Here is a 24,946-nt window from a genome sequence, read left to right on the forward strand (position 1 = left end):
TTGATTGAAGTTTTCATTGAGGACATTTTATGACATTCTTATGAAATCATGAAAACCTTGAAGAAGCAATTGCAATTAAGGCAAGAAAAAAATAAAAGAAGGAAAAAAATGAGAAAGCTGAAGGCTTTGAGTACCAATGGCAATTCATTTGTTAAGTACTTGTGGTGTTTATGTATCAAGAAAAAAGCTTGAAAACCAAACACTTAGAGTCAAGGTTAGGCTCAAGTGCAAAAGCACACCCTTAAAGTTCAAGGCTCTGAGCATCAATGATTAGAGAATCCAAAAAGAGAAGAAATAACATGAGCTAAAAAGAGTCCTCTAATTAAATGCTTGTGGTGCTTATGTATCAAGTGGTAATACTTGAAAACAAAGCATTTAGAGTCGTAGCTTTCAACAAATGTTGCAAAGCACACAAGAAGCTATAAAAAGAATGAAAAGCTTGTTTCAAGGAAGAAACATAGAGAAAGGATTTCATAAAGTGGGAAGCATCAATCATCCGATTTCTTTTGTAATTGCTGCATGTATAAAAAAACTAGCTAACCATGAATGTTACACTGCAACTCCTCTCACCTTGGTTTGTCAGACCTTATTGCATGATTCTCTCCTTGCTTGGGACAAGCAAGATTTAAGTTTGGTGTTGTGATGCCATGGCATCATTGCCTATTTTTTTATGCTTTTTCACTAAATTTTGTTCTAATTTTCATAAATTTTATTGATAGAGCAAAAGTATGAATAACCTCTGCATTAAGAAAATCTCAAGCACGGGTGAATTTTTGTTAATATACAGGGTAAATATGATGGATTAGATCACGCTAAGTGAAGTTTTGATTTTGAACATTATTAAGCAAACTTAGTAGAGTAAAGATTATCCTATATGTTATTTTGATGCACTTGTTTGTTTGATGACAGGCTAAATGGAAGCAGAGAAGCAAAGAAAAGCAAAGTTGGGGAGCCAACGTTAATGGCAAAGTTTGAATAAACTTTGGCAATGAACCAACGCTGTAAGGAAAAATTGAAGAAGCAACGTTGGAAGGAACGTTGCTGATCCAACGTCAACCCCAACGTGCGCGCAAAAGAAGCCCGGAAAAATTTGCAGCCACGTGTACGCATCCGTCACGCGTACGCGTGCTTGATGAAGAAAAGGCAAACCACGCGTACGCGTAACCCATGCGTGCGCGTGAGTAGTGAAAAATGACAAGCCACGCGTGCGTGTCACCTGCGCGCACGCATGAGAAGGCCAATGTTTGAGGTAACGTTGAGGAGCAAACGCTGGGTCCAACGTCCGCGATGACAACCCTGGGCAAAAACTTGATATGACGTGTACGCATGGGTCACGCGTACGCATCTATTGGCAAAAAGAACCATGCATGCGTACGCGTAGGAGACGCGTACGCGTGGATTGAAAAATGTTGGAGCAGACGTTTGCATGCCAACGTTGACTCAAACAGGGATGACAGAGTCTGAGAGCATAATTTTAATGCAGACAACACCGCTAAAGGCCCAATACACCCTTGAATCATGCAGGCAAGCTGAGCCTATCAATTATCACTCATCCAAGGCACAAGAAGGATCTAGATTAGGAATTTTAATTCAATTGTAATTTTCTCTTTCATTTTCCATAAGCCTATATGTAGGCAGTAGCTGGATTGGAGAAATCACTCTGGATTGAAGTGGAGTCCAGGGTCATGCATACACATCCCCTAACACACACCATTCATCACTCCTCTTTTTCTTTTCTTTCCGTTTCTATTTTCCAGTAGTTTAATTTTACTTGTAATTTTCTTTATGAATTTGAAGTTTCCATTCCTTTCTGAATTCTAATTCTTTTTCTTCTATTTTTTGCATTTTATTTCTTCTCTATAAAATTTAGAGCAATAAACTAAACTAACTCTTTTCATTGGGTTAGAGAGCTTTACTGTTATTTAATGGATCAATTGTAATTTTCATCATGCTTTCTCTGTCTTTTCTCTTGGTCTTACTAGAAAGCTTTCGATCTTAATTCAATTGAACAATTGTCTCGACGGAGAAATTGTTCATAATTAGATTTCCTCGGAGCCTTGACAAAGGAATGAAGAAATCATACTAGAAATGCTTTCTCACATTGGATTAGGTTGGGGGTTGGATGGATATAGTGACATGTAATCCTACCAATACTTTGATCTATGAATGTGTGTGGTATAATCAGTGACCAAGCTTCACCTTTTTCCATGAACAATTAAACCAAGACATTGGGAAATTGTTCATGCTTAGAGAGTTTGGTGAGCCAAGACATTGGGATCCAATAACTTAAGATTTCCAAGAAGATCAATGAATGCATTGATTGAGGAAGAGACGAGGATGAACTTGATTCGGAGAATTACAATATCTCTTGATCCGAATGTTCATTTTATTTTTCTTCTTTTACTTTCTGTCATTTACTTCCTGCACTTTACATTTATGTCAATTTAGTTTTCTGCACTTTACTACTTTCATTTACTTTTATGCAATTTCCATTTCCTACTTGATTTTCACTCCAATATGAACCGTCTAACTAGGTTAACCAATTGACTATTGATTGCTTAATCCGTTAATCCCAGTGGGATTCGACCTCACTCTTGTGAGTTATTACTTGACGATGATTCGGTACACTTGTCGAAGGGGATTTTTGTAATGATACAATAATTCTTTCATCAGGTGTCTCCCACCAAGCACTTTGGTTTATAGTCCTAAGTTGGACTTTGCATGGCTTCATTGGTCACTTGAAACTTCTCCAAGGAGGAATATCTCCAACTCCTTGGCATTTTTGGGTTGAGTTTGATAGAGTTTCACCCTATGTCCATTGATTTTAAACTTGATCCCATTGATAGGATGGATCACTTCTACCACTCCATAAGGCTTGACATCCACCACCTTGAATGGACCATCCCATCTAGATCTCAACTTCCTGGGCATCAATCGCAACCTCGAATCGTACACAAGCACTTCATCACCTATCTTAAAACTCTTCCTCCTAATATTTTGGTCATAGAATGTCTTGGCTTTCTCCTTGTAAAATTGAGCATTCTCGTATGCTTCTAGCCTAAGACACTCTAATTCCTCCAATTGAAGTTTACGTTCCATTTCTGCCCCCTTTAAATCTGGATTACAATTCTTCACCGCCCAATAGGCTCTATGTTGAATTTCCACAGGGAGATGACAAGGCTTCCCAAAAACAATACGAAAGGGACTCATTTCGATTGGGGTTTTGTAAGTGGTCCTGTATGCCCAGAGTACATCTCCCAATCTGGAACTCCAATCCTTTCATTGTGGGTTAACCACTTTCTCTAAGATTATCTTGATCTCCCTGTTGGACACTTCTGCTTGCCCATTGGTCTGAGGATGATAGATTGTGGATACTTTGTGGATGACCCCGTACCTTTTCATCAATGCCTCAATTTTCCTGTTGCAAAAATGGGTTTCCTGGTCGCTCACGATTACTCGTGGTGACCTAAATCTACAGATAATGTTATTTTTCAAGAATGAAGCAACGGTATTGGCGTCATCACAGTGGGTAGGAATTGCTTCCACCCATTTAGAGATGTAATCCACTGCTAACAGGATATAAACAAACCCATTGGAATTTCGGAATGGCCCCATGAAATCTATGCCCCAAACATAAAAAATCTCACAAAAAATCATCGATTGTTAAGGCATTTCATCTCTCTGTGAGGTATTTCCAGATTTCTGACATTAATGATAGGATTTGCAAAATTGGTTGGCATCCCTAGACAAAGTAGGCCACCAGAATCCACAGTCTAAAACCTTTCTTGCTGTTCTTTGTGGCACAAAATGACCCCCACTCTCAGATGAGTGGCAAAATTGAAGGATAGATTGAAACTCAGATTCCGGCACACATTTTCTAATCACTTGGTCAGGCCCGTGCCTTCACAAATGTGGATCATCCCAAATATAATACTTAGCATCACTTCTCAATTTATGTTTTTGATGCTTTGAAAATTGTGGGGGAAAAATGCGGGCGACTAAGTAATTAGCAATCGGGGCGAACCAAGGGGTACTTTGGGATATTGCCTACAAGGTATCGAAGGTATCGAAGGAAAATGAGTCATTGATATGAGTGGGATCTGAAGCTAAATGTTCAAGCCGACTTAAATGGTCCACTACCAGATTTTGGATCCCACTTCTATCTCTGATCTCCAAATCGAATTCTTGCAAGAGTAATATCTACCTAATGAGTTTAAGCTTTGAAACTTTCTTTTTTAGCAAATATTTCATGGCGGCATGGTCCGAATACACCACTACCTTAGAGCCTAGCAAATAGGGTCAAAACTTATCCAGCGCAAAAACAATAGCTAAGAGCTCTTTTTCGGTAGTGGTGTAATTCGACTAGGCCGAATCTAAGGTCTTTGATGCATAGGCTATAGTGTAAGGATCTTTACCATCGCGCTGTGCTAGCGCGGCACCTACGGCGTGGTTCGAGGCATCGCACATGATCTCGAAAGGTTGATGGGTGAAAATTAGGTTTCCACACAAATTCACCGGCAAGCGTACCAGGTCGCATCAAGTAGTAATAACTCACATGAGTGAGGTCGATCCCACAGGGATTGATGGATCGAGCAACATTAGTGAGGTGATTAGTCTAGTCAAGCTAACAGTATTGAGTGGAGTGAAAATTTGATAACCGAATGTAAATTACAGAGAACTGTAAATTGCAGAATGTAAATCAGCAAAAGCTTAAAGGGCAAGAAAAGTAAATTACAGCAGATCTTATTTACAGGAAGTAAATTGACATAATTTTAAAGAACGAGAAATGTAGATTGCAGCAAATGTAAAGGGAATTGGGTGCTAGGAACTTAAATCAGAATTCAGAATAATTGCAGAAGATGAAAATTGCAGGAAAGTGAATTGGGAGCAATGTAAACAGAAAAGTAAAATTGCAGAGAAGGAAATTGGAGCTGAGGATTGTAGAAATTGAAATTTGCATAAACTGAATTCAAGACTGAAATATAGAAAGTGCAGAAAAATAAAAGTGTATCAAAGAGAGCCTTCTATAATACTCCTACTCCTACTCCTACTCCTACTACTGCCTAGCAGCCTTACAGATCTCCCTAATGAAATGAAATTGATGCCTTTATATAGGCTTTACAAAATGAAAATGAAATTGAAATTGAAAATAAATTACAATTTAAATAAAATTGTTCTCTTTAGCGCTCTCTTAATGAACGCTGCGCTAGCTATTTGAGCGCTACCCTTTCTCCTTCGGTGCGCGCCTTTCTTCCTTGCCAGCGCTCTCCCAATTAGCGCCCAGTTATGTTAGTGAGCATTGTTTAGTGCGCACAGATGGCAAAATCTTTGCCTCCAAGTGTGGCATCGAAAACGCTCACTTAGTGAGCGTGGCGCTCACTTGGGGAATGAACGCCAGCCATGTGGTGTTCTCCTTCTTAACGCAATGCTTCTCTGATTTAGTCATGGGCCACACTTTTAAAAGCGTGGCCTAAGGCTCCAAAGTGTGTCTAAACTCTAAAATGTGCCCCAAAATTCTTCTTTTCTTCTTTTGAGGTGATTTTGTGCTATTTTGCTTCTTTTTCCGCTTATTTCCTTCAAAATTTATAAAATTAAAAGATCAAAGAAATATACCAATTAAGCACAAAAGCATTCAATATTTAAGCACTAATCATCAATTTCTTGTATGAAAAAGCATAGAAAAACATGACATGATGATATGTCATCACAACACCAAACTTAAACCTTGCTTGTCCCCAAGCAAGAAAAGAATCATGCAGTAAATTTTGACACACCAAGGTGAGAAGAATAGCAAGTTAATATTCATGGTTGGCTAGTTTTCTATGCATGCTATAATCATAAAAGAAATGTAAATCATTGATGCTTCTATCTAGCTCATTTTATGAAACCTTTTCCTTATATTTCTTCCTTGAAATAAGCTTTTGATTATCTTATTAGCTTCTCCTTTTGGGTGCTTTGCCCCATGAGTTGATAACAAAGCTACGACTCTAAATGCTTTGTTTTCAAGAATTACCACTTGATACATAAGCACCACAAGCATTTGTTTCTTTTCTTTGCTCTCTAATCATTGATGCTCAGAGCCTTGAGCTTTGAGGGAGTGCTTCTGCACTTGAGGCTAGCCTTGAATCTAAGTGTTTTGTTTTCAAGCTTTTTTGCCTGATACATAAACACCACAAGTACTTAACAATTGAATTGTCATTGGTACTCAAAGCCTTCAGCTTTCTCATTCTTTCCATTTTGCTTTTCTTGCCTCAATTTGCAATTGTTTCTTCAAGGTTTTCATGATTTCAAAAACTTCATAAAATGTCCTAGATGAAAACTTCAATTAAATAAAATCTAATGCGATTGAGCAACAATTAATCATACTAGCCTTCCAATACTTGTATGCCTGATAAACCACTATTTTATGGTTTATCTTGTGCTCAATTGAGTGGATTTTATCAACTCTTTACCCACTTATTCATAATATTTGCATGGTTTTATATTTCCTTCCTGATTTTGTGCTATGATTGAAAACATGCTTCTTTGATCTTATAATTGCTTATTATTAATCCTCTCTTATTACCATTAGATGCCTTGATATGTGTGTTAAGTGCTTTCAGAGATTATAGGGCAGGAATGGCTTGGAGGATGGAAAAGAAGCATGCAAAAGTGGAAGGAATACAAGAAGTTGGAGAAATTGCTAAGCTGTCCAGCCTGACCTCTTCGCACTCAAACGGCTATAACTTTAGCTTCAGATGTCCAAACGACCCGGTTCTAGTTGCGTTGGAAAGCTAACGTCTGGGGCTCCGATTTGATATATAATATGCTATAGTTTCCCTGACGCTAGGTGACGCGACCGTGTGATTCATGCGGCTGCGTCGCAGTGATGGAAATCCAGCGTGGTTGAATTCGAGACCAGCAAATTCTGGGCTATTTCTGACCCAGTTTGTGGCCCAGAAAACACAGATTAGAGGCTATAAAGTGGGGGAATGCATCCATTCATAAGGGGGCTCTCATAATTCACAATTTTAGGAGTAGATGTAGTTTTTAGAGAGAGAGGTTCTCTCCTCTCTCTTAGGATTAGGATTTAGGACTTCTCTTAGTTTTAGGAGTGACTCTCAATCCCAGGTTCAATGTTCTTTTTATTTATTTTCCTAATTTAATTTATGAATGTCCATGTCAGATTTAAGTTCTTTTGTGAATGCAATTCGAGGTATTTTCAGATTTAATTTTGCTTTGCTTCATTTATAAATGTCTTTAATTTAATTTAGATTTTTCTTCCTTTTGGCTTTGGTTAAAGTAATTGGTGACGCTTGAGCTGTCAAATAAAACAGTGGTTGAAATTGGCAGATTCTGATTGAACTAGGATTGCTCTAAAGCTAGTCTCTCCACAGGAGTTGACTAGGACTTGAGAATCAAGCCAATCAGCCCACTTAACTTTCCTTTGTTTAGTAAAGGCTGACCAAGTGGGATTAAAAATCCAATTCTCATCACAATTGATAAGGATAGGACTTCCAGTTCTTATATTTTGCCAAGAGTTTATTTTATAGTTATTTATTTATCTTATTCTTCTTGTGTAACATACTGCTCCCTTACTTTCTAAAACCCCTAATTTACAAGACTCATAACCAATAATAAGAACATACTTCCCTGCAATTCCTTGAGAAGACGACCCGAGGTTTGAATACTCGGTTATCAATTTTAAAGGAGTTTGTTATTTGTGACAACCAAAACTTTTGTAAAAAAGGTTGATTGCTTGGTTTAGTAACTATACTTGCAACGGGAGTTTACTATAACTTCTAAACCATCAATCTTCGGTTCTTCAATGCCCATGCTAAATTCTTCTTTAATGACCTTGTTTGTTTATGATCATGATTCCTTAATTACTTTGACTCACACAATTCAAGATGGTAATCATAATGTCACAGCAAGATGTTACAAATCAAAATTCAGGCTATGCTTATTCATACACACATGCATACGGAGAAGATAAAGACAATCATGCAATTTAAAGTACTAGAAACACATAAGAGAAAAATAAACTTTACCACCTTGTAGTTCATCTTCATTGTTGTTGTCCTTTCTCCTCTATTCTTCCTCTTCCCATGCCAAACTCAGAATTCTTGCTCATCCTCAAGGAACAATTAGAACAATGGTGATGGGGTCTAAGATGGAGCATGAATGTCTCACACAATAAAAATGTTAGTAGTACACGTGTTTTAAGCAAGAAAAATAACCATCGAGGCACAGGAAACAGAGACATTGTGATTACAAACATAAGAGGGTGTGCATGATACATAGAATAAAAGATAAGTGGCACATCAAATTTAATGTGACACTTTCACTTGGAATTGATGCAAGTATCTAGTAAGGATTGGAACCAAATTTTGTTGCGTAGCAACACCAAACTTAGAATACAATCACATGTCAATTTATTTGAACTAAAACTAAGCAAATGAAACTGTTATTTGTTAAATACAATCATCAAGCAAAGAATCTGTCATGAGTAGGGAATTTTTTGTGAGTTATTAACAAAAACAGTTAAGGAGCAAAATAAATGAAAGTATTAAAAACAAAAATGGCTAAATCAAATAGAATGAAAAAGTGTCAAACCAAAAGAAAAAAAATAACACTGCAAAGGCATTATGATTATGCAGACAAGTGGTGTTGCTGGATTTATTTGCACAGAAAATTAAGTGGCACACCAAACTTAGAAACTTAGTGTGACACTTCCATTTAGAATTGATGCAATCATCCAGATGGATTTGAAAATAAATTGTTGTAGGGCAACACCAAACTTAGAATGTAATCATATGCCAATTTATTGAAAATAAACAAAGCAGACAAAGAAAGTAAACAAAGCAAAGACATGAAATATTACCTACGGTTAGGTTGCCTCCCAACAAGCGCTCTTTTAGTGTTATTAGCTTGACATGTTGTTCTTCACTTTCTTCCTCTTCTTCCAGTTTGTTAAGAGGAATGAGCTCAAGGGGGGAGAAGATTCAGCTATTGTCCTCTGTTTTGGTTTACTCTGAGCAAGCTTCCTTTGGTAAGTTGCTTAATTGAACTTGCTTGCTGGTGGTTCAGGGGTTGGATTGCTTGTGGTTGACCTTTTCTTCTTCATGGATACGATCAATTGTGGCTTGGTCACAATCCTCTTCTCGGTGTTGTTGTTGGTTGCCTTCACTTCTTGGATATCATGACTTGGTGGTTGTGTGATTGTTGAAGTGATTTCTTCCTCAGAAACTTCTTGCATTGGGGTTTCAATGAACCCTTCATCTTTATAGCTCTCTGCTTCAAATGAGTGTGAAATCTCTTGATTGACTTCCTCCTTTTCTTCTTTACGATCTTCCATTAAATCCTTTGGGAGTGAGTCCTTATGTTCCATTGTTACTTCAACTAGCCTCTGTGGATTTGGAATCCTGTGCTCATTGATGAGCGGAAAATTTATACGCTTTTTGGCATTGTTTTTACTTAGTTTTTAGTATGATTTAGTTGGATTTTTGTATATTTTTATTAGTTTTTAATTAAAAATCACATTGCTGGACTTTACTATGAGTTTGTGTATTTTTCTGTGATTTCAGGTATTTTCTGGCTGAAATTGAGGGAGCTGAGCAAAAATCTAATTCAGGCTGAAAAAGGACTGCTGATGCTGTTGGATTCTGACCTCCCTGCACTCAAAGTAGATTTTTTGGAGCTACAAAACTCCAAATGGCGCGCTCTCATTTGCGTTGGAAAGTAGACATCCAGGGCTTTCCAGCAATATATAATAGTCCATACTTTGTGTAACGTCCCGTCCAGCAAAATACCTTGCTTAAGTCAGGGTATTTCCACTAGAAAGAACATTACGTAACCTTCTCTTGTATTGACTACTTAATTATCGAGCCTTTGTATCGAGTTCGCGTTTCAGTTTTAAGAAAATTCCAGAAAATTTTGTTTTCTTTTATTCATTAAAGTCATAATTCAAACATTCACAAATAATAATAATCACATAAATATTATTAATAATAATTCTTATACAAAAGAGACCAAATAAAACTCAAATACAATATACTAAACCTACCCCTCTATGTAAAATAAAATCTCAAAGGACAATAGCGAGGGGACTCTATGAAAGCAATTAAAACCATAAAGAAAGCCTACTAATTGCTCGCAGCTTCAAATTGCGTCTTTAAACTTGTCGCTGAAAGGGTGGAAAATTTGGGGGTGAGAACCAAACCACATGTTCTCAGTAGAGGTCGAGAATGCCGTGAAAGTAAAGAATAAAGCGCAAATAGGTAACTGCATTCATAGACATCTAAAAGGAAACTAACATTCTTTAAAAGCATTAGTTAATTACTTAATATCCTAAATCCATATTTTTCTTGTAAAACTTTTAAAAGTTTCCTAGACTGTATGAATGACCAACCTGTCCCAGTCATAGGTTCATTAAGTCTATGCTGAACCAGTTTGATTTTTCATACCTTACTAGACCATAATATAAAAGAAGTTACCTACGCGGTATAAATGATCATCTAGCTCCAAGCATAGGTTCATTAAGTCTATCCTGAATCAGTCAGATATTTATACAAAACTAGACCTCAAACGTACCAGTCACGGCCTTAGGCCCAAACAACTCAATCAACACCCAATTCACCACAATCCAGCCAATCAGTTACAAACACAAGTAATGAGGTTCAAACACAATCAAGAGCAATTACATCAAGTATAGCAACTAGCAGTTAAACAGAATTATTCACATAGGCAAACCAATTACAATATACACACCCAAACAATGTCACATAGATGCATATGATGCATGCCTGTCCTATTGGCCATGAGCTCACGCGTCGGTTATGTTGCCAGACCCGACTCGGATAAGTAGGATTAGACCACCATCCTTATCCGTAGGTTCCATAGACAAGCGGGAATTAAACCACCATCCTTGTCCGGAACATGCAAGCGGGATTAAACCACCGTCCTTGCCTCCACAGTAAGCGGGATTAAACCACCATCCTTACTGGGTACATAAAATAATATGCAAGCGGGATCACACCACCGTCCTTGCTGAACAATTTATCAATACGTGAGCGGGATAAAACCACCGTCCTCACTGCAGGCGGGACAAAACCACCATCCCTGCATAATGGTTTACGCACTGAGCAAGCGGGACTAGACCCACGCCCCTACCAACAATCTCATAGATCAAATATTCTTTTCTTAAAAGAATCATTGGAGTTATTATTATTAAATAAGCCTTGAATATTTATTTTGATTAAGTCCTTATATTTTTTATAAAAATTTGGACATAATCTCCTTTAAAAATAGGACTTATCCACCCTTACGGGTTCCTTCTTTCTCAACAGTTCATCAGCCTCTTTCAGCATTTGCCACAGTAATATATTCTCAAAAACATTTGATAATAGAAAATCTAGTTCTTAAATTCCATATCCAAAATAATTACCAACACAACTTGGCAGCCTGATTTCCATTTTGTTTTGTAAAATATCAAATGAATTTGGAATTGTGCAAACTTTATATCCATGCGACCGTCTCGGATTAAGCTTTCTATTAAATCAAAAATCATAATTTTTCGCTGACTATAGCTTCGGGAATATAAGCAAAACCGTGACTGTTCTGCAGTGTTTTAAAACCAAAAGACAGCAGCACCATACAACATTTGAAATTTCATATAAAATCCAAATTAAATCCAACTACCTTCAAAATTAATGTGGTTAAACATAACTCATTCAAATTTCTTTCTCAATTGGTTCCAGGGTCATACCATTTTTAATGAAGGAGTTACGTAGCTTGGAAGTTAGGTAATTTTCTGCAGAATTCTGTTTTATAAATCTTTGAACACAACCTCTTCCAAGTCCCATAACTCACTTATTAAAACATAGAAAATCCTGAAATTTAAATCACATATACTAAACATACTTAATTTTCACCTCCAATTAGTTGCATCTCAATATCTATCCAGGATCAAAAGTTATAAACTCCCAAATTTACTAATTTAAGGAAACAGAATCTGGCTTTTTCTGCATAATGCATCATCCTTCAAAAATTCATATCTTTAAAACTACAAGTCCAATTGTTCTGAAATTTTACGGAATTAAAATAATAGAAATAAAGTTTTATTTAAAATTGGTTCCATTTCAAAATTCAAACTGAAAAATTTCCAATAGAGGAATCAAGTTACTGCTGCGTTAAACGTTCTGCAGAAAAACCAGTTTTGACATCCATGATTCAAAAATTCACCATAAATCATAAACTTAGTGAAAAAGTCTCAAATTCAGCAGTCCAGTTCCCTATATCTCCAAGCTCAATCCGGACTTAGTCCCACACAATTCCGATAATCACAGAAATAGTTATAGTTTTTCAAAGTTTCCGGCTTCCTTTAAAAATAATGCAGAAAATCAAGTTTTATATTTTAACTTTGAAGAATCATAACTAGTTCTATAGTTAATTCAAACTTCTCAAAATTGAGTCCCAACAACAACTTTTATTATACTTTACTCAGCCTTTGCTCTTATATCATTTTGATTATCGTTGAATAACTAATTCATTTCCAAAGTCACCTTTTAATTTCAAAAATCAGTTTTTCAACAATCTATTTAGTATTCAAAATCCAACCCTTCAAAACCCCTCAAAACCAATTCCAAATCAACCACCAACCAAGTTCATTAACATTACAATATACCAAATAACAACTCAACGGCAACAAATCCAACATAACCCATTAAAATTCAGAAATTCTCAACAATTAGTCATCAAGCAATTCCCAATCCACATAATCAATCAGTATCACAAATCAACAATTCCAAATTACAATCTCAACCATTCCAATCACAATTTCAGCCACAATTCAATAATTACATAATCAATCAATTACTCACAGCTATTAAATCTCTTTGCAGTTATTCAATCAACCTTGCAGGCATTCTTAAATTGAAATCGTTTTAAACCCCCTACCTCGATGTCGCGATTAAAAGAATCCGGAGGCGGGATTATGACGAGGCAGCTGGCTGGACCACTACTAGCTATGCAACAGTTTCAATCAAGATAGCAGCGGCGTTAGTTCCCATAGCAGTGATCATGGTCGTAACGAAACGAAGATTTCAAATTCAATAGAATCAAAAGCAGAAGCGGCTCTGGAAATTTAAAATAGAGCACAGGCCAAAGTTGAATTAAAACAAGAACAAGCAGATTGATAAAGTATTGGCAAAATAGGGCATGTAACTGGAGCAGAAATAAGGGAAAACAGCTAATGTAAAACAGTGGATGTTGAACCTAATTGGAATGGGAACATGGCAGCAACGATTCCCGAAAATTCTCGTGTCTGTGACAGCTCCAACTCAACGGTCATCAGCGGTGCCGCCCCCTTCTTACGTGCAGTGGCGACAGTGATGGCTAGGGTTTGGCAGTGGTGGTCCAGGCAGAATTGATGTTAACGACTGAGCTTTCCCCTTGGGCGGCGGCGGTGCTTGGTGACAACAGGGACGACACTTCCTCCCTTTTCTACCTCATTTTTCGTCTTCTACTTCTCCCTCACTCTCCTGTGAGGCAGCAACAGCAGCCGCGGTGCCTATGGTGCACACTGGCGCTGCTCCCCCCTTCCCCTTTTTCCCTCTGCATTCTCGCTCTCTCTCGATTCCTCTTCCCCTGTTATCTCTAATTTCTTTCTTTTCTGTGTGCAAATTTATTTATGTGGAGTGTATTCCTGCGGGAATGAACGGTGGAAAGAAAAGAAGCGTGGAGAAATAAGGGAGGGGTAGTGTACTCTATGTGTGTTTTAATAATTGGGTGAGGAGTATACGTATTGGATGATAACGGTACATAAAAATAAGAAATATAGAGTTAGGGTTAGAATAAAAGATATAGGATTAATATATGAATTTTACAAAATATTCAAGATAAATGACAATTTATGATTTAAATATAACATTGTGAAAATTAGTCTCGGAACACAATTTTATTTATTAATTCATTAATGAGTTCAAATAATTATTTCTAATTTAAATCATAAAATCAATATTCTAATCATTTTATAAAACAGTTTAAACCTGAAATATCTATTGCCCTCATTATTTTTCTATTACCAAAACTTTAATTTCAATTTGTATAAAATAACTCGTTATAATCAAAATTGTGCACAGATACTGATTAACTTAAAATTAAAGTATTTATCAAAATAAATTTAATCATGCCTAATAAATTAGTCTCTAAGAGCTCAAACTAATAAAATAAACCATAATTTATTCATAATAAAAATTACTTAAATAAATTATATAACACTTCTATTTACTAAATTTTATTTCCAAAGCATATGAAATAACCAATTATAAAAATTACATAAGAATATTAATTAACTTAAACTCCAAATATTAATAAAACTAATTTAATTACTCTTAATTAATTACTTCATAAAATAAGATATCAAATTAGTAAAATAAATTGTAATTTTTTCAGGATAAAAGTTACTTAAATTAAATTGTACAATTCTTTATTATTTTTTAATTACTAAAATTATACAAAATATTCCAATATAATAAAATTACTTAAGAATATTAATTGATTCACAATAAAATTATCTCCGAGTCTATTTAATTATTTCTAATAAAATAATTTCTAAAGTTATAAAGTTTAAACTTAGTAAGATAAAATCACAATTTATTTATATTTAGATTTTCAAAAATGCGGGATGTTACATTCTATCCAACTTACAAAAATTTTCGCCCTCGAAAATTGATACAAGATGAAGAAAAAGTTTATTTTCACATCCCCTTTTGAACATTTTAAAGGATCCAAGAAAATCATATCACATAAACATAGAAGAAAATATACTAGGTAATGCAAGAGTTGATAAAATAACTTAACACAAGAAAATTTTCAAAATCCAAAATCAAATAGGCACAATATTCGTTCAGAACTCTTAACAAAGCACGACCACTTCCTCTTGTCGCCTCAGAATTAAACTCCTTATAACTTCGTATACTGACCAGATTCACTTTCCGTACGCACAAATCGTGTCCCTAAGAACTACTGCCTATAAGGAATACGAAACATGAGAAGAGAAAGACAAACGGCACGAAAGGTTTATGCGTGAAATTAGAAGAATACTCAAGTTTGCAATTGCACAAGATGGTATTTCGCAAGGTTTTGAAGGAATACGTGAGATCGTCAACAAACAAGGATATATATAAGCAATGAAATGGAGCATAAAGGGAGTTAATTCAAAGCTTAGGAAGAAATTTTAAATCGAACAGTTTCAATATGAACATCATTAGGGAAGATAGTACAACGATTTTGAACAACTTCAATTTGAAATAGAGGGAATTAGTTTATCTTTTTCAAAAGAATATATATAAATCTAACATTTCCCAAAAGTACTAAACTTAGTATAAATAATGTTATATTAATTTAGTTTTTAAATCAAAACAAATCATGCATGGTTTGTAAATTAAAGCTTGTTTGATGTCAAGGGCAAAATATTTTCTAAAAAAAAATCCTGGAGAATACTTAAGTACATAATTAGGTAAGGATAGCCATAGAATTATAATAAAGTTGGAAGAAAATCTGGTTCAATTCAAAGAATAATTTTTGAAATAAAATTTTCTATAAATCAATAAAAGAAAAATAGTATATCACAAATAAACAAGATTAAACTATATAAAGAAGTTTTAGAGTTTATATAAGAAAGTCTAGGCTGAATTAAAAATAATCCCATCAAAATTTAAGCAAGGGTTGTGGATACAATCAAGTAAGAAAAGATTTAAATTGAAATTTTTCTCGAAGAGAATCTGAAACAAATACTCAAGAAGGAAATTACAAGAAATGATATGTTGCACCGAAATAAATCCAAGTTCAAAGCAAAGAGCATAGAGTTGGTAAGGTATAAGATAAATGGTTCAAAAGATTCAAACAACAACTAGATACAGAGTCAAGCAAGGATATGCACGAATGATAACACAAGATTAGCAAGAAAGAGATCAGAAACTAGAAATTCCAATACAATTAATAGAGAAAGAGATAACACTAAGCACGAATAAAGAGCATACGTCGAAACGGAACTAATCTCTAGAATTTAGTTTCTAACGTCCCCAAAACCTCGTGATTCGCATTAACCTTATCACTTCTATTTCGTCTATGATAACCCATTAGTATTTCCATATACATAAATCATTAGTATTAAGTTGGCCAAACTTGATACCATGAGGTATGCAATGGTAATCTAATAGCATTAATCATTAGACAGTCATGCATATAAAACACAAACTCTTGTCATAAGAACAAGCTATAAAGCATGACAGACACTCAGAGTACGCAATGAAGCATAGTCAGTCCACTCCCAAGGCTCTACAGGAAAGACTGCTCTGATACCATATTGTAACGTCCCGTCCAGCAAAATACCTTGCTTAAGTCAGGGTATTTCCACTAGAAAGAACATTACGTAACCTTCTCTAGTATTGACTACTTAATTATCGAGCCTTTGTATCGAGTTCGCGTTTCAGTTTTAAGAAAATTCCAGAAATTTTGTTTTTTTCTTATTCATTAAAGTCATAATTCAAACATTCACAAATAATAATAATCACATAAATATTATTGATAATAATTCTTATACAAAAGAGACCAAAAAAAACTCAAATACAATATACTAAACCTACCCCTCTATGTAAAATAAAATCTCAAAGGACAATAGCGAGGGGACTCTATGAAAGCAATTAAAACCATAAAGAAAGCCTACTGATCGCTCGCAGCTTCAAATTGCGTCTTCAAACCTGTTGCTGAAAGGGTGAAAAATTTGGGGGTGAGAACCAAACCACATGTTCTCAGTAGAGGTCGAGAATGCCGTGAAAGTAAAGAATAAAGCGCAAATAGTTAACTGCATTCATAGACATCTAAAAGGAAACTAACTTTCTTTAAAAGCATTAGTTAATTACTTAATATCCTAAATCCATATTTTTCTTGTAAAACTTTTAAAAGTTTCCTAGACTGTATGAATGACCAACCTGTCCCAGTCATAGGTTCATTAAGTCTATGCTGAACAAGTTTGATTTTTCATACCTTACAAGACCATAACATAACAGAAGTTACCTACGCGGTATAAATGATCATCCTACTCCAAGCATAGGTTCATTAAGTCTATGCTGAATCAGTCAGATACTTTATACAAAACTAGACCTCAAACATACCAGTCACAGCCTTAGGCCCAAACAACTCAATCAACACCCAATTCACCACAATCCAGCCAATCAGTTACAAACACAAGTAATGAGGTTCAAACACAATCAAGAGCAATTACATCAAGTATAGCAACTAGCAGTTAAACAGAATTATTCACTTAGGCAAACCAATTACAATATACACACCCAAACAATGTCACATAGATGCATATGATGCATGCCTGTCCTACTGGCCATGAGCTCACGCGTCGGTTATGTTGCCAGACCCGACTCGGATAAGCGGGATTAGACCACCATCCTTATCCGTAGGTTCCATAGACAAGCGGGAATTAAACCACCATCCTTGCCCGGAACATGCAAGCGGGATTAAACCACCGTCCTTGCCTCCACAGTAAGCGGGATTAAACCACCATCCTTACTGGGTACATAAAATAATATGCAAGCGGGATCACACCACCGTCCTTGCTGAACAATTTATCAATACGTGAGCGGGATAAAACCACCGTCCTCACTGCAGGCGGGACAAAACCACCATCCCTGCATAATGGTTTACGCACTGAGCAAGCGGGACTTGACCCACGCCCCTACCAACAATCTCATAGATCAAATATTCTTTTCTTAAAAGAATCATTGGAGTTATTATTATTAAATAAGCCTTGAATATTTATTTTGATTAAGTCCTTATATTTTTTATAAAAATTTGGACATAATCTCCTTTAAAAATAGGACTTATCCACCCTTACGGGTTCCTTCTTTCTCAACAGTTCATCAGCCTCTTTCAGCATTTGCCACAGCAATATATTCTCAAAAATATTTGATAATAGAAAATCTATTTCTTAAATTCCATATCCAAAATAATTACCAACACAACTTGGCAGCCTGATTTCCATTTTGTTTTGTAAAATATCAAATGAATTTGGAATTGTGAAAACTTTATATCCATGCGACCGTCTCGGATTAAGCTTTCTATTAAATCAAAAATCATAATTTTTCGCTGACTATAGCTTCGGGAATATAAGCAAAACCGTGACTGTTCTGCAGTGTTTTAAAACCAGAAGACAGCAGCACCATACAACATTTGAAATTTCATATAAAATCTAAATTAAATCCAACTACCTTCAAAATTAATGTGGTTAAACATAACTCATCCAAATGTTTTCTCAATTGGTTCCAAGGTCATACCATTTTTAATGAAGGAGTTACGTAGCTTGGAAATTAGGTAATTTTCTGCAGAATTCTGTTTTACAAATCATTGAACACAACCTCTTCCAAGTTCCATAACTCACTTATTAAAACATAGAAAATCCTGAAATTTAAATCACATATACTAAACATACTTAATTTTCACCTCCAACTGGTTGCATCTCAATATCTATCCAGGATCAAAAGTTATAAACTCCCAAAGTTACTAATTTAAGGAAACAGAATCTGGCTTTTTCTGCATAATGCATCATCCTTCAAAAATTCATATCTTTAAAACTACAAGTCCAATTGTTCTGAAATTTTACGGCATTAAAATAATAGGAATAAAGTTTTATTTAAAATTGGTTCCATTTCAAAATTCAAACTGCAAAATTTCCAATAGAGGAATCAAGTTACTGCTGCGTTAAACGTTCTGCAGAAAAACCAGTTTTGACATCCATGATTCAAAAATTCACCATAAATCATAAACTTAATGAAAAAGTCTCAAATTCAGCAGTCCAGTTCCCTATATCCCCAAGCTCAATCCGGATTTGGTCCCACACAATTCCGATAATCACAGAAATAGTTATAGTTTTTCAAAGTTTCCGGCTTCCTTTAAAAATAATGCAGAAAATCAAGTTTTACATTTTAACTTTGAAGAATCATAACTAGTTCTATAGTTAATTCAAACTTCTCAAAATTGAGTCCCAACAACAACTTTTATTATACTTTACTCAGCCTTTGCTCTTATATCATTTCGATTATCGTTGAATAACTAATTCACTTCCAAAGTCACCGTTTAATTTTAAAAATCAGTTTTTCACCAATATATTTAGTATTCAAAATCCAACCCTTCAAAACCCCTCAAAACCAATTCCAAATCAACCACCAACCAAGTTTATTAATATTACAATATACCAAATAACAACTCAACGGCAACAAATCCAACATAACCCATTAAAATTCAGAAATTCTCTACAATTAGTCATCAAGCAATTCCCAATCCACATAATCAATCAGTATCACAAATCAACAATTCCAAATCACAATCTCAACCATTCCAATCACAATTTCAGCCACAATTCAATAATTACATAATCAATCAATTACTCACAGCTATTAAATCTCTTTGCAGTTATTCAATAAACCTTGCAGGCATTCTTAAATTGAAATTGTTTTAAACCCCCTACCTCGATGTCGCGATTAAAAGAATCCGGAGGCGGGATTATGACGAGGCAGCTGGCTGGACCACTACTAGCTATGCAACAGTTTCAATCAAGATAGCAGCGGAGTTAGTTCCCATAGCAGTGATCATGGTCTCAACGAAACGAAGATTTCAAATTCAATAGAATCAAAAGTAGAAGCGACTCTGAAAATTTAAAATAGAGCACAGGCCAAAGTTGAATTAAAACAAGAACAAGCAGATTGATAAAGTATTGGCAAAATAGGGCATGTAACTGGAGCAGAAATAAGGGAAAACGGCTAATGTAAAACAGTGGATGTTGAACCTAATTGGAATGGGAACATGGCAGCAACGATTCCCGGAAATTCTCGTGTATGTGACAGCTCCAACTCAACGGTCATCAGCGGTGCCGCCCCCTTCTTACGTGCAGTGGCGACAGTGATGGCTAGGGTTTGGCAGCGGTGGTCCAGGCAGAATTGATGTTAACGACTGAGCTTTCCCCTTGGGCGGTGGCGGTGCTTGGTGACAACAGGGACGACACTTCCTCCCTTTTCTACCTCATTTTTCGTCTTCTACTTCTCCTTCACTCTCCTGTGAGGCAGCAACAGTAGCCGCGGTGCCTATGGTGCCCACCGGCGCTGCTCCCCCCTTCCCCTTTTTCCCTTTGCATTCTCGCTCTCTCTCTATTCCTCTTCCCCTGTTATCTCTAATTTCTTTCTTTTCTGTGTGCAAATTTATTTATGTGGAGTGTATTCCTGCGGGAATGAACGGTGGAAAGAAAAGAAGCGTGGAGAAATAAGGGAGGGGTTAGTGTACTCTATGTGTGTTTCAGTAATTGGGTGAGGAGTATACGTATTGGATGATAACGGTACATAAAAATAAGAAATATAGAGTTAGGGTTAGAATAAAAGATATAGGATTAATATATGAATTTTACAAAATATTCAAGATAAATGACAATTTATGATTTAAATATAACATTGTGAAAATTAGTCTCGGAACACAATTTTATTTATTAATTCATTAATGAGTTCAAATAATTATTTCTAATTTAAATTATAAAATCAATATTCTAATTATTTTATAAAACAGTTTAAACCTGAAATATCTATTGCCCTCATTATTTTTCTATTACCAAAACTTTAATTTCAATTTGTATAAAATAACTCGTTATAATCAAAATTGTGCACAGATACTGATTAACTTAAAATTAAAGTATTTATCAAAATCAATTTAATCATGTCTAATAAATTAGTCTCTAAGAGCTCAAACTAATAAAATAAACCATAATTTATTCATAATAAAAATTACTTAAATTAAATTATATAACACTTCTATTTACTAAATTTTATTTCCAAAGCATATGAAATAACCAATTATAAAAATTACATAAGAATATTAATTAACTTAAACTCCAAATATTAATAAAACTAATTTAATTACTCTTAATTAATTACTTCATAAAATAAGATATCAAATTAGTAAAATAAATCGTAACTTTTTCAGGATAAAAGTTACTTAAATTAAATTGTACAATTCTTTATTATTTTTCAATTACTAAAATTATACAAAATATTCCAATATAATAAATTACTTAAGAATATTAATTGATTCAAAATAAAATTATCTCCGAGTCTATTTAATTAATTCTAATAAAATAATTTCTAAAATTATAAAGTTTAAACTTAATAAGATAAAATCACAATTTATTTATATTTAGATTTTCAAAAATGCAGGATGTTACACTTTGCTCAAGGATAGACGACGTAAACTGGCGTTCAACGCCAGTTCCATGTTGCAGTCTGGCGTCCAGCGCCAGAAACAAGTTACAAGTTGGAGTTTAACGCCAGAAACAGGTTACAACCTTGCGTTGAACGCCCAAAACAGCCCAGGCACGTGAGAAGCTTAAGTCTCAGCCCCAGCACACACCAAGTGGGCCCCAGAAGTGGATTTCTACACTATCTATCATAGTTTACTCATTTTCTGTAAACCTAGGTTACTAGTTTAGTATTTAAACAACTTTTAAAGATTTATTTTGTATCTCATGACATTTTAGATCTGAACTTTGTACTCTTTGACAGCATGAGTCTTTAAACTCCATTGTTGGGGGTGAGGAGCTCTGCTGTGTTTTGATGAATTAATGCAACTATTTCTGTTTTCTATTCAAACACGCTTGTTTCTATCTAAGATGTTCATTCGCACTTCAATATGATGGATGTGATGATCCGTGACAGTCATCACCATTGTCAACCTATGAACGCGTGCCTGACAACCACCTCCGTTCTACTTTCGATTGAATGAATATCTCTTGGATTCCTTAATCAGAATCTTCGTGGTATAAGCTAGAATCCATTGGCAGCATTCTTGAGAATCCGGAAAGTCTAAACCTTGTCTGTGGTATTCCGAGTAGGATTCAGGGATTGAATGACTGTGACGAGCTTTAAACTCGCGAGTGTTGGGCGTAGTGACAGACGCAAAAGGATCAATGGATCCTATTCTGACATGATCGAGAACCGACAGATGATTAGCCGTGCGGTGACAGCGCACCTGGACCTTTTTCACTGTGAGGACGGATGGTAGCCATTGACAACGGTGATCCACCAACACACAGCTTGCCATAGGAGGAACCTTGCGTGCATGAAGAAGAAGACAGGGAGAAAGCAGAGATTCAGAAGACAAAGCATCTCCAAAACTCCAACATATTCTCCATTACTGCATACCAAGTATTTATTTTATGTTCCCTTGTTCATTTTGAAGTCAACTGATAATTATAATTGACCTCCTAACTGAGATTTACAAGATAACCAGAGATTGCTTCAAACCAACAATCTCCGTGGGATTCGACCCTTACTCACGTAAGGTATTACTTGGACGACCCAGTGCACTTGCTGGTTAGTGGTACGAATTGTGAAAGGTGTGATTCACAATTCGTGCACCAAGTTTTTGGCGCCGTTGCTGGGGATTGTTCGTGTTTGGACAACTGACGGTTTATTTTGTTGCTTAGATTAGGAAAAAATTTTCTTTTTGGTTTAGAGTCTCTTATTATTGTTTCTGGTTAAAATTTTAGAATCCTTATTTTCTCTTTCAAAAAAATTTTTCGAAAATTATTTCTTTATTGACTTTTTCTTGTTTTTCTTGTGCCTTTTTAAAACATTAGTTTTCAAAAAAAAATATATTTTTTTATTCTTAGTTATTTAAAAATACTTCTTCAAAACAAGTGTTATATTTACTGCCCAATTGGCTAGAGAGTTGGTCTAAGTTCATGGCAATTTGGTATACTCTTTTCAAAATCTTCTTTTTCAAAAATAATTTTTCTATTAAATCTCGTACCAAACTTTAAGTTTGGTGTTTTCATGTTGATTTCACTTTGTTTTTCGAAAATTTTAGTTTGGTTTTCAAAAAAATTTTAAGTTTGGTGTTCTTTCTTCATGTTCTTGTGTTCTTGAGAGTCTTCAAAGTGTTCTTGAGTTTCCTTGTGTCTTGATCTTAAAATTTTTAAGTTTGGTGTTCCTTGGTGTTTTCCCTCCAAAATTTTCGAAAATAAGGAGTATTAGATCTAAAAATTTTAAATCTTGTACTATCTTATTGTTTTTCTCTCTCCTCTTTAAATCCAAAAATATCTTTTCTCTCTATTTTAAAGCAAATTTTCGAAATTTACCTTTAAAATTCAGATTTTTATTTCAAAATTTAAAACCTTTTTCAAAAATCATCATATCCTTTTCAAAACTTCTTAACCACTTTCTCTCTCCTCATTTTTTTCGAAAATCTTCACCTATTTTTATTTATTTTATTTTAATTTATTTTATTCTCGAAATAATTAAATAAATAAATAAATAAATAAAAATAAAATTTTTTTATTTTACATCATCTCCCTTTCTCCATCATGGATCTAAGTGGAAATGAACAGTCTAGGAGGACTCTGGGGGTCATATGCTAACCCCTCTACTGCTTCATATGGGAGTAGTATCTGCATACCGTCCATTGGAGTCAGTAGCTTTGAGTTGAATCCTCAGCTCATTATCATGGTGCAGCAAAGCTGCCAGTATTCCGGTCTTCCACAGGAAGAACCTACAGAGTTTCTGGCACAATTTTTACAAATTACTGACACAGTACATGATAAGGAAGTAGATCAGGATGTCTACAGATTATTACTGTTTCCATTTGCTGTAAAAGACCAAGCCAAGAGGTGGTTAAATAACCAACCTAAGGCTAGCATAATGACATGGAAACAACTAACAGAAAAATTTCTGAATCAATACTTTCCTCCAAAACGGATGACACAGCTAAGGCTGGACATCCAAGGCAAAGGAGATAATGAATCTCTTTATGATGCCTGGGAGAGATACAGAGAGATGCTACGAAAATGCCCCTCTGAAATGTTTTCATAGTGGGTTCAGTTAGACATCTTCTATTATGGGCTTACAGAAAGAGCTCAGATCTCTTTAGATAGCTCAGCTGGTGGATCTATCCACATGAGAAAGACAATTGAAGAAGCTCAAGAGCTCATTGATACAGTTGCCAGAAATCAGCATCTGTACCTAAGCAGTGACTCTTCCATGAAAGAAGAGGTTAAAACAGTAACTGCTGAACTCAGTCCTGCAGAGCAAGCTGCTGAATTCAATCAGCAATTGGATTTTCTAACAAAGCAATTAGCTGAATTCAAGGATAAACTACAAGAGACAAGGATGGCTAATATAAACATGGAAGTACAATTAAAGCAGCAGCTGTCAAAACAAATAACAGAAGAATGCCAAGCAGTTCAATTAAAAAGTGGGAAGACATTAAATACCCCACCTCAAGGCAGCAAGAAGCCAAGAAATGAGCAAACCACCTAAAATCCACCTGAGGACAGTAAGAGCCCAGGGAAAAATAATTTTGGCGCTAAAACGCCAGAAATTGGGTGGAAGGCTGGCGCTGAACGCCTAGATCATGCTCAGGACTAGCGTTCAATGCCAGAAACAAGCAAGGATCTGGCGTTGAACGCCCAAAAGAAGCATAGTTCTGGCATTCAGACACCAGGAACAGATGAGGAGCTGGCGTCTAACGTCACTCCAGCTTCTAACTCTGGCACTCAATTGCCAGTAAGGGATCAGACACACACTAGTGCTGATGACAACCCATCTAAAAAGGCTTCTTCAACCACTTCTGTAGGAAATAAACTTACATCAACTAAGGTTGAGGAATATAAAGCCAAGATACCTTATCCTCAAAAACTCCGCAAAGAGAAGCAGGATAAGCAGTTTGCCTGCTTTGCAGACTATCTCAGGACTCTTGAAATAAAGATTCCGTTTGCAGAGGCACTTGAGCAAATACCCTCCTATGCCAAGTTCATGAAAGATATCTTGAGTCATAAGAAGGATTGGAGAGAAACTGAAAGAGTTCTTCTCACTGAAGAATGCAGTGCAGTCATTCTGAAAAGCTTCCCAGAAAAGCT

General features: G+C 35.4%; 1 protein-coding gene and 2 long non-coding RNA genes across 4 annotated transcripts; all 3 read right to left on the reverse strand.

Moving 5' to 3' along the window:
- Positions 1 to 2,727: 2,727 nt before the first annotated feature.
- Positions 2,728 to 3,210, reverse strand: LOC107615657 (uncharacterized). The gene has a single exon (XM_016317704.1). It carries the CDS (start codon positions 3,208 to 3,210, stop codon positions 2,728 to 2,730), a length of 483 nt encoding a protein of 160 aa, XP_016173190.1.
- Positions 3,211 to 4,938: 1,728 nt separating this feature from the next.
- On the reverse strand, positions 4,939 to 14,138 carry LOC148545411 (uncharacterized). Its single transcript, XR_015899823.1, has 2 exons — positions 8,034 to 14,138; positions 4,939 to 5,574 (listed from the first exon to the last, which is right to left on the reverse strand). It is a non-coding gene; the product is annotated as an uncharacterized LOC148545411 (long non-coding RNA).
- Positions 14,139 to 16,535: 2,397 nt separating this feature from the next.
- LOC107619162 (uncharacterized) lies at positions 16,536 to 20,343 on the reverse strand. Of its 2 annotated transcripts, XR_001615535.3 has the most exons (3): positions 19,838 to 20,334; positions 19,520 to 19,698; positions 16,536 to 16,748 (listed from the first exon to the last, which is right to left on the reverse strand). It is a non-coding gene; the product is annotated as an uncharacterized LOC107619162 (long non-coding RNA). The 2 variants fall into 2 exon arrangements; XR_015900048.1 differs by having other exon boundaries at positions 16,536 to 19,698; positions 19,838 to 20,343.
- Positions 20,344 to 24,946: the final 4,603 nt, after the last annotated feature.

This window comes from Arachis ipaensis, chromosome B9 (assembly GCF_059453495.1).
Source record: "Arachis ipaensis isolate K30076 ecotype BB chromosome B9, ASM5945349v1, whole genome shotgun sequence".
NCBI classification, from domain to species: Eukaryota; Viridiplantae; Streptophyta; class Magnoliopsida; order Fabales; family Fabaceae; genus Arachis; species Arachis ipaensis.

Bases quoted from the DNA above. Each gene is read 5' to 3' on its own strand.
- LOC107615657 (XM_016317704.1), bottom strand. From the start codon at position 3,210: ATGAGTCCCTTTCGTATTGTTTTTGGGAAGCCTTGTCATCTCCCTGTG.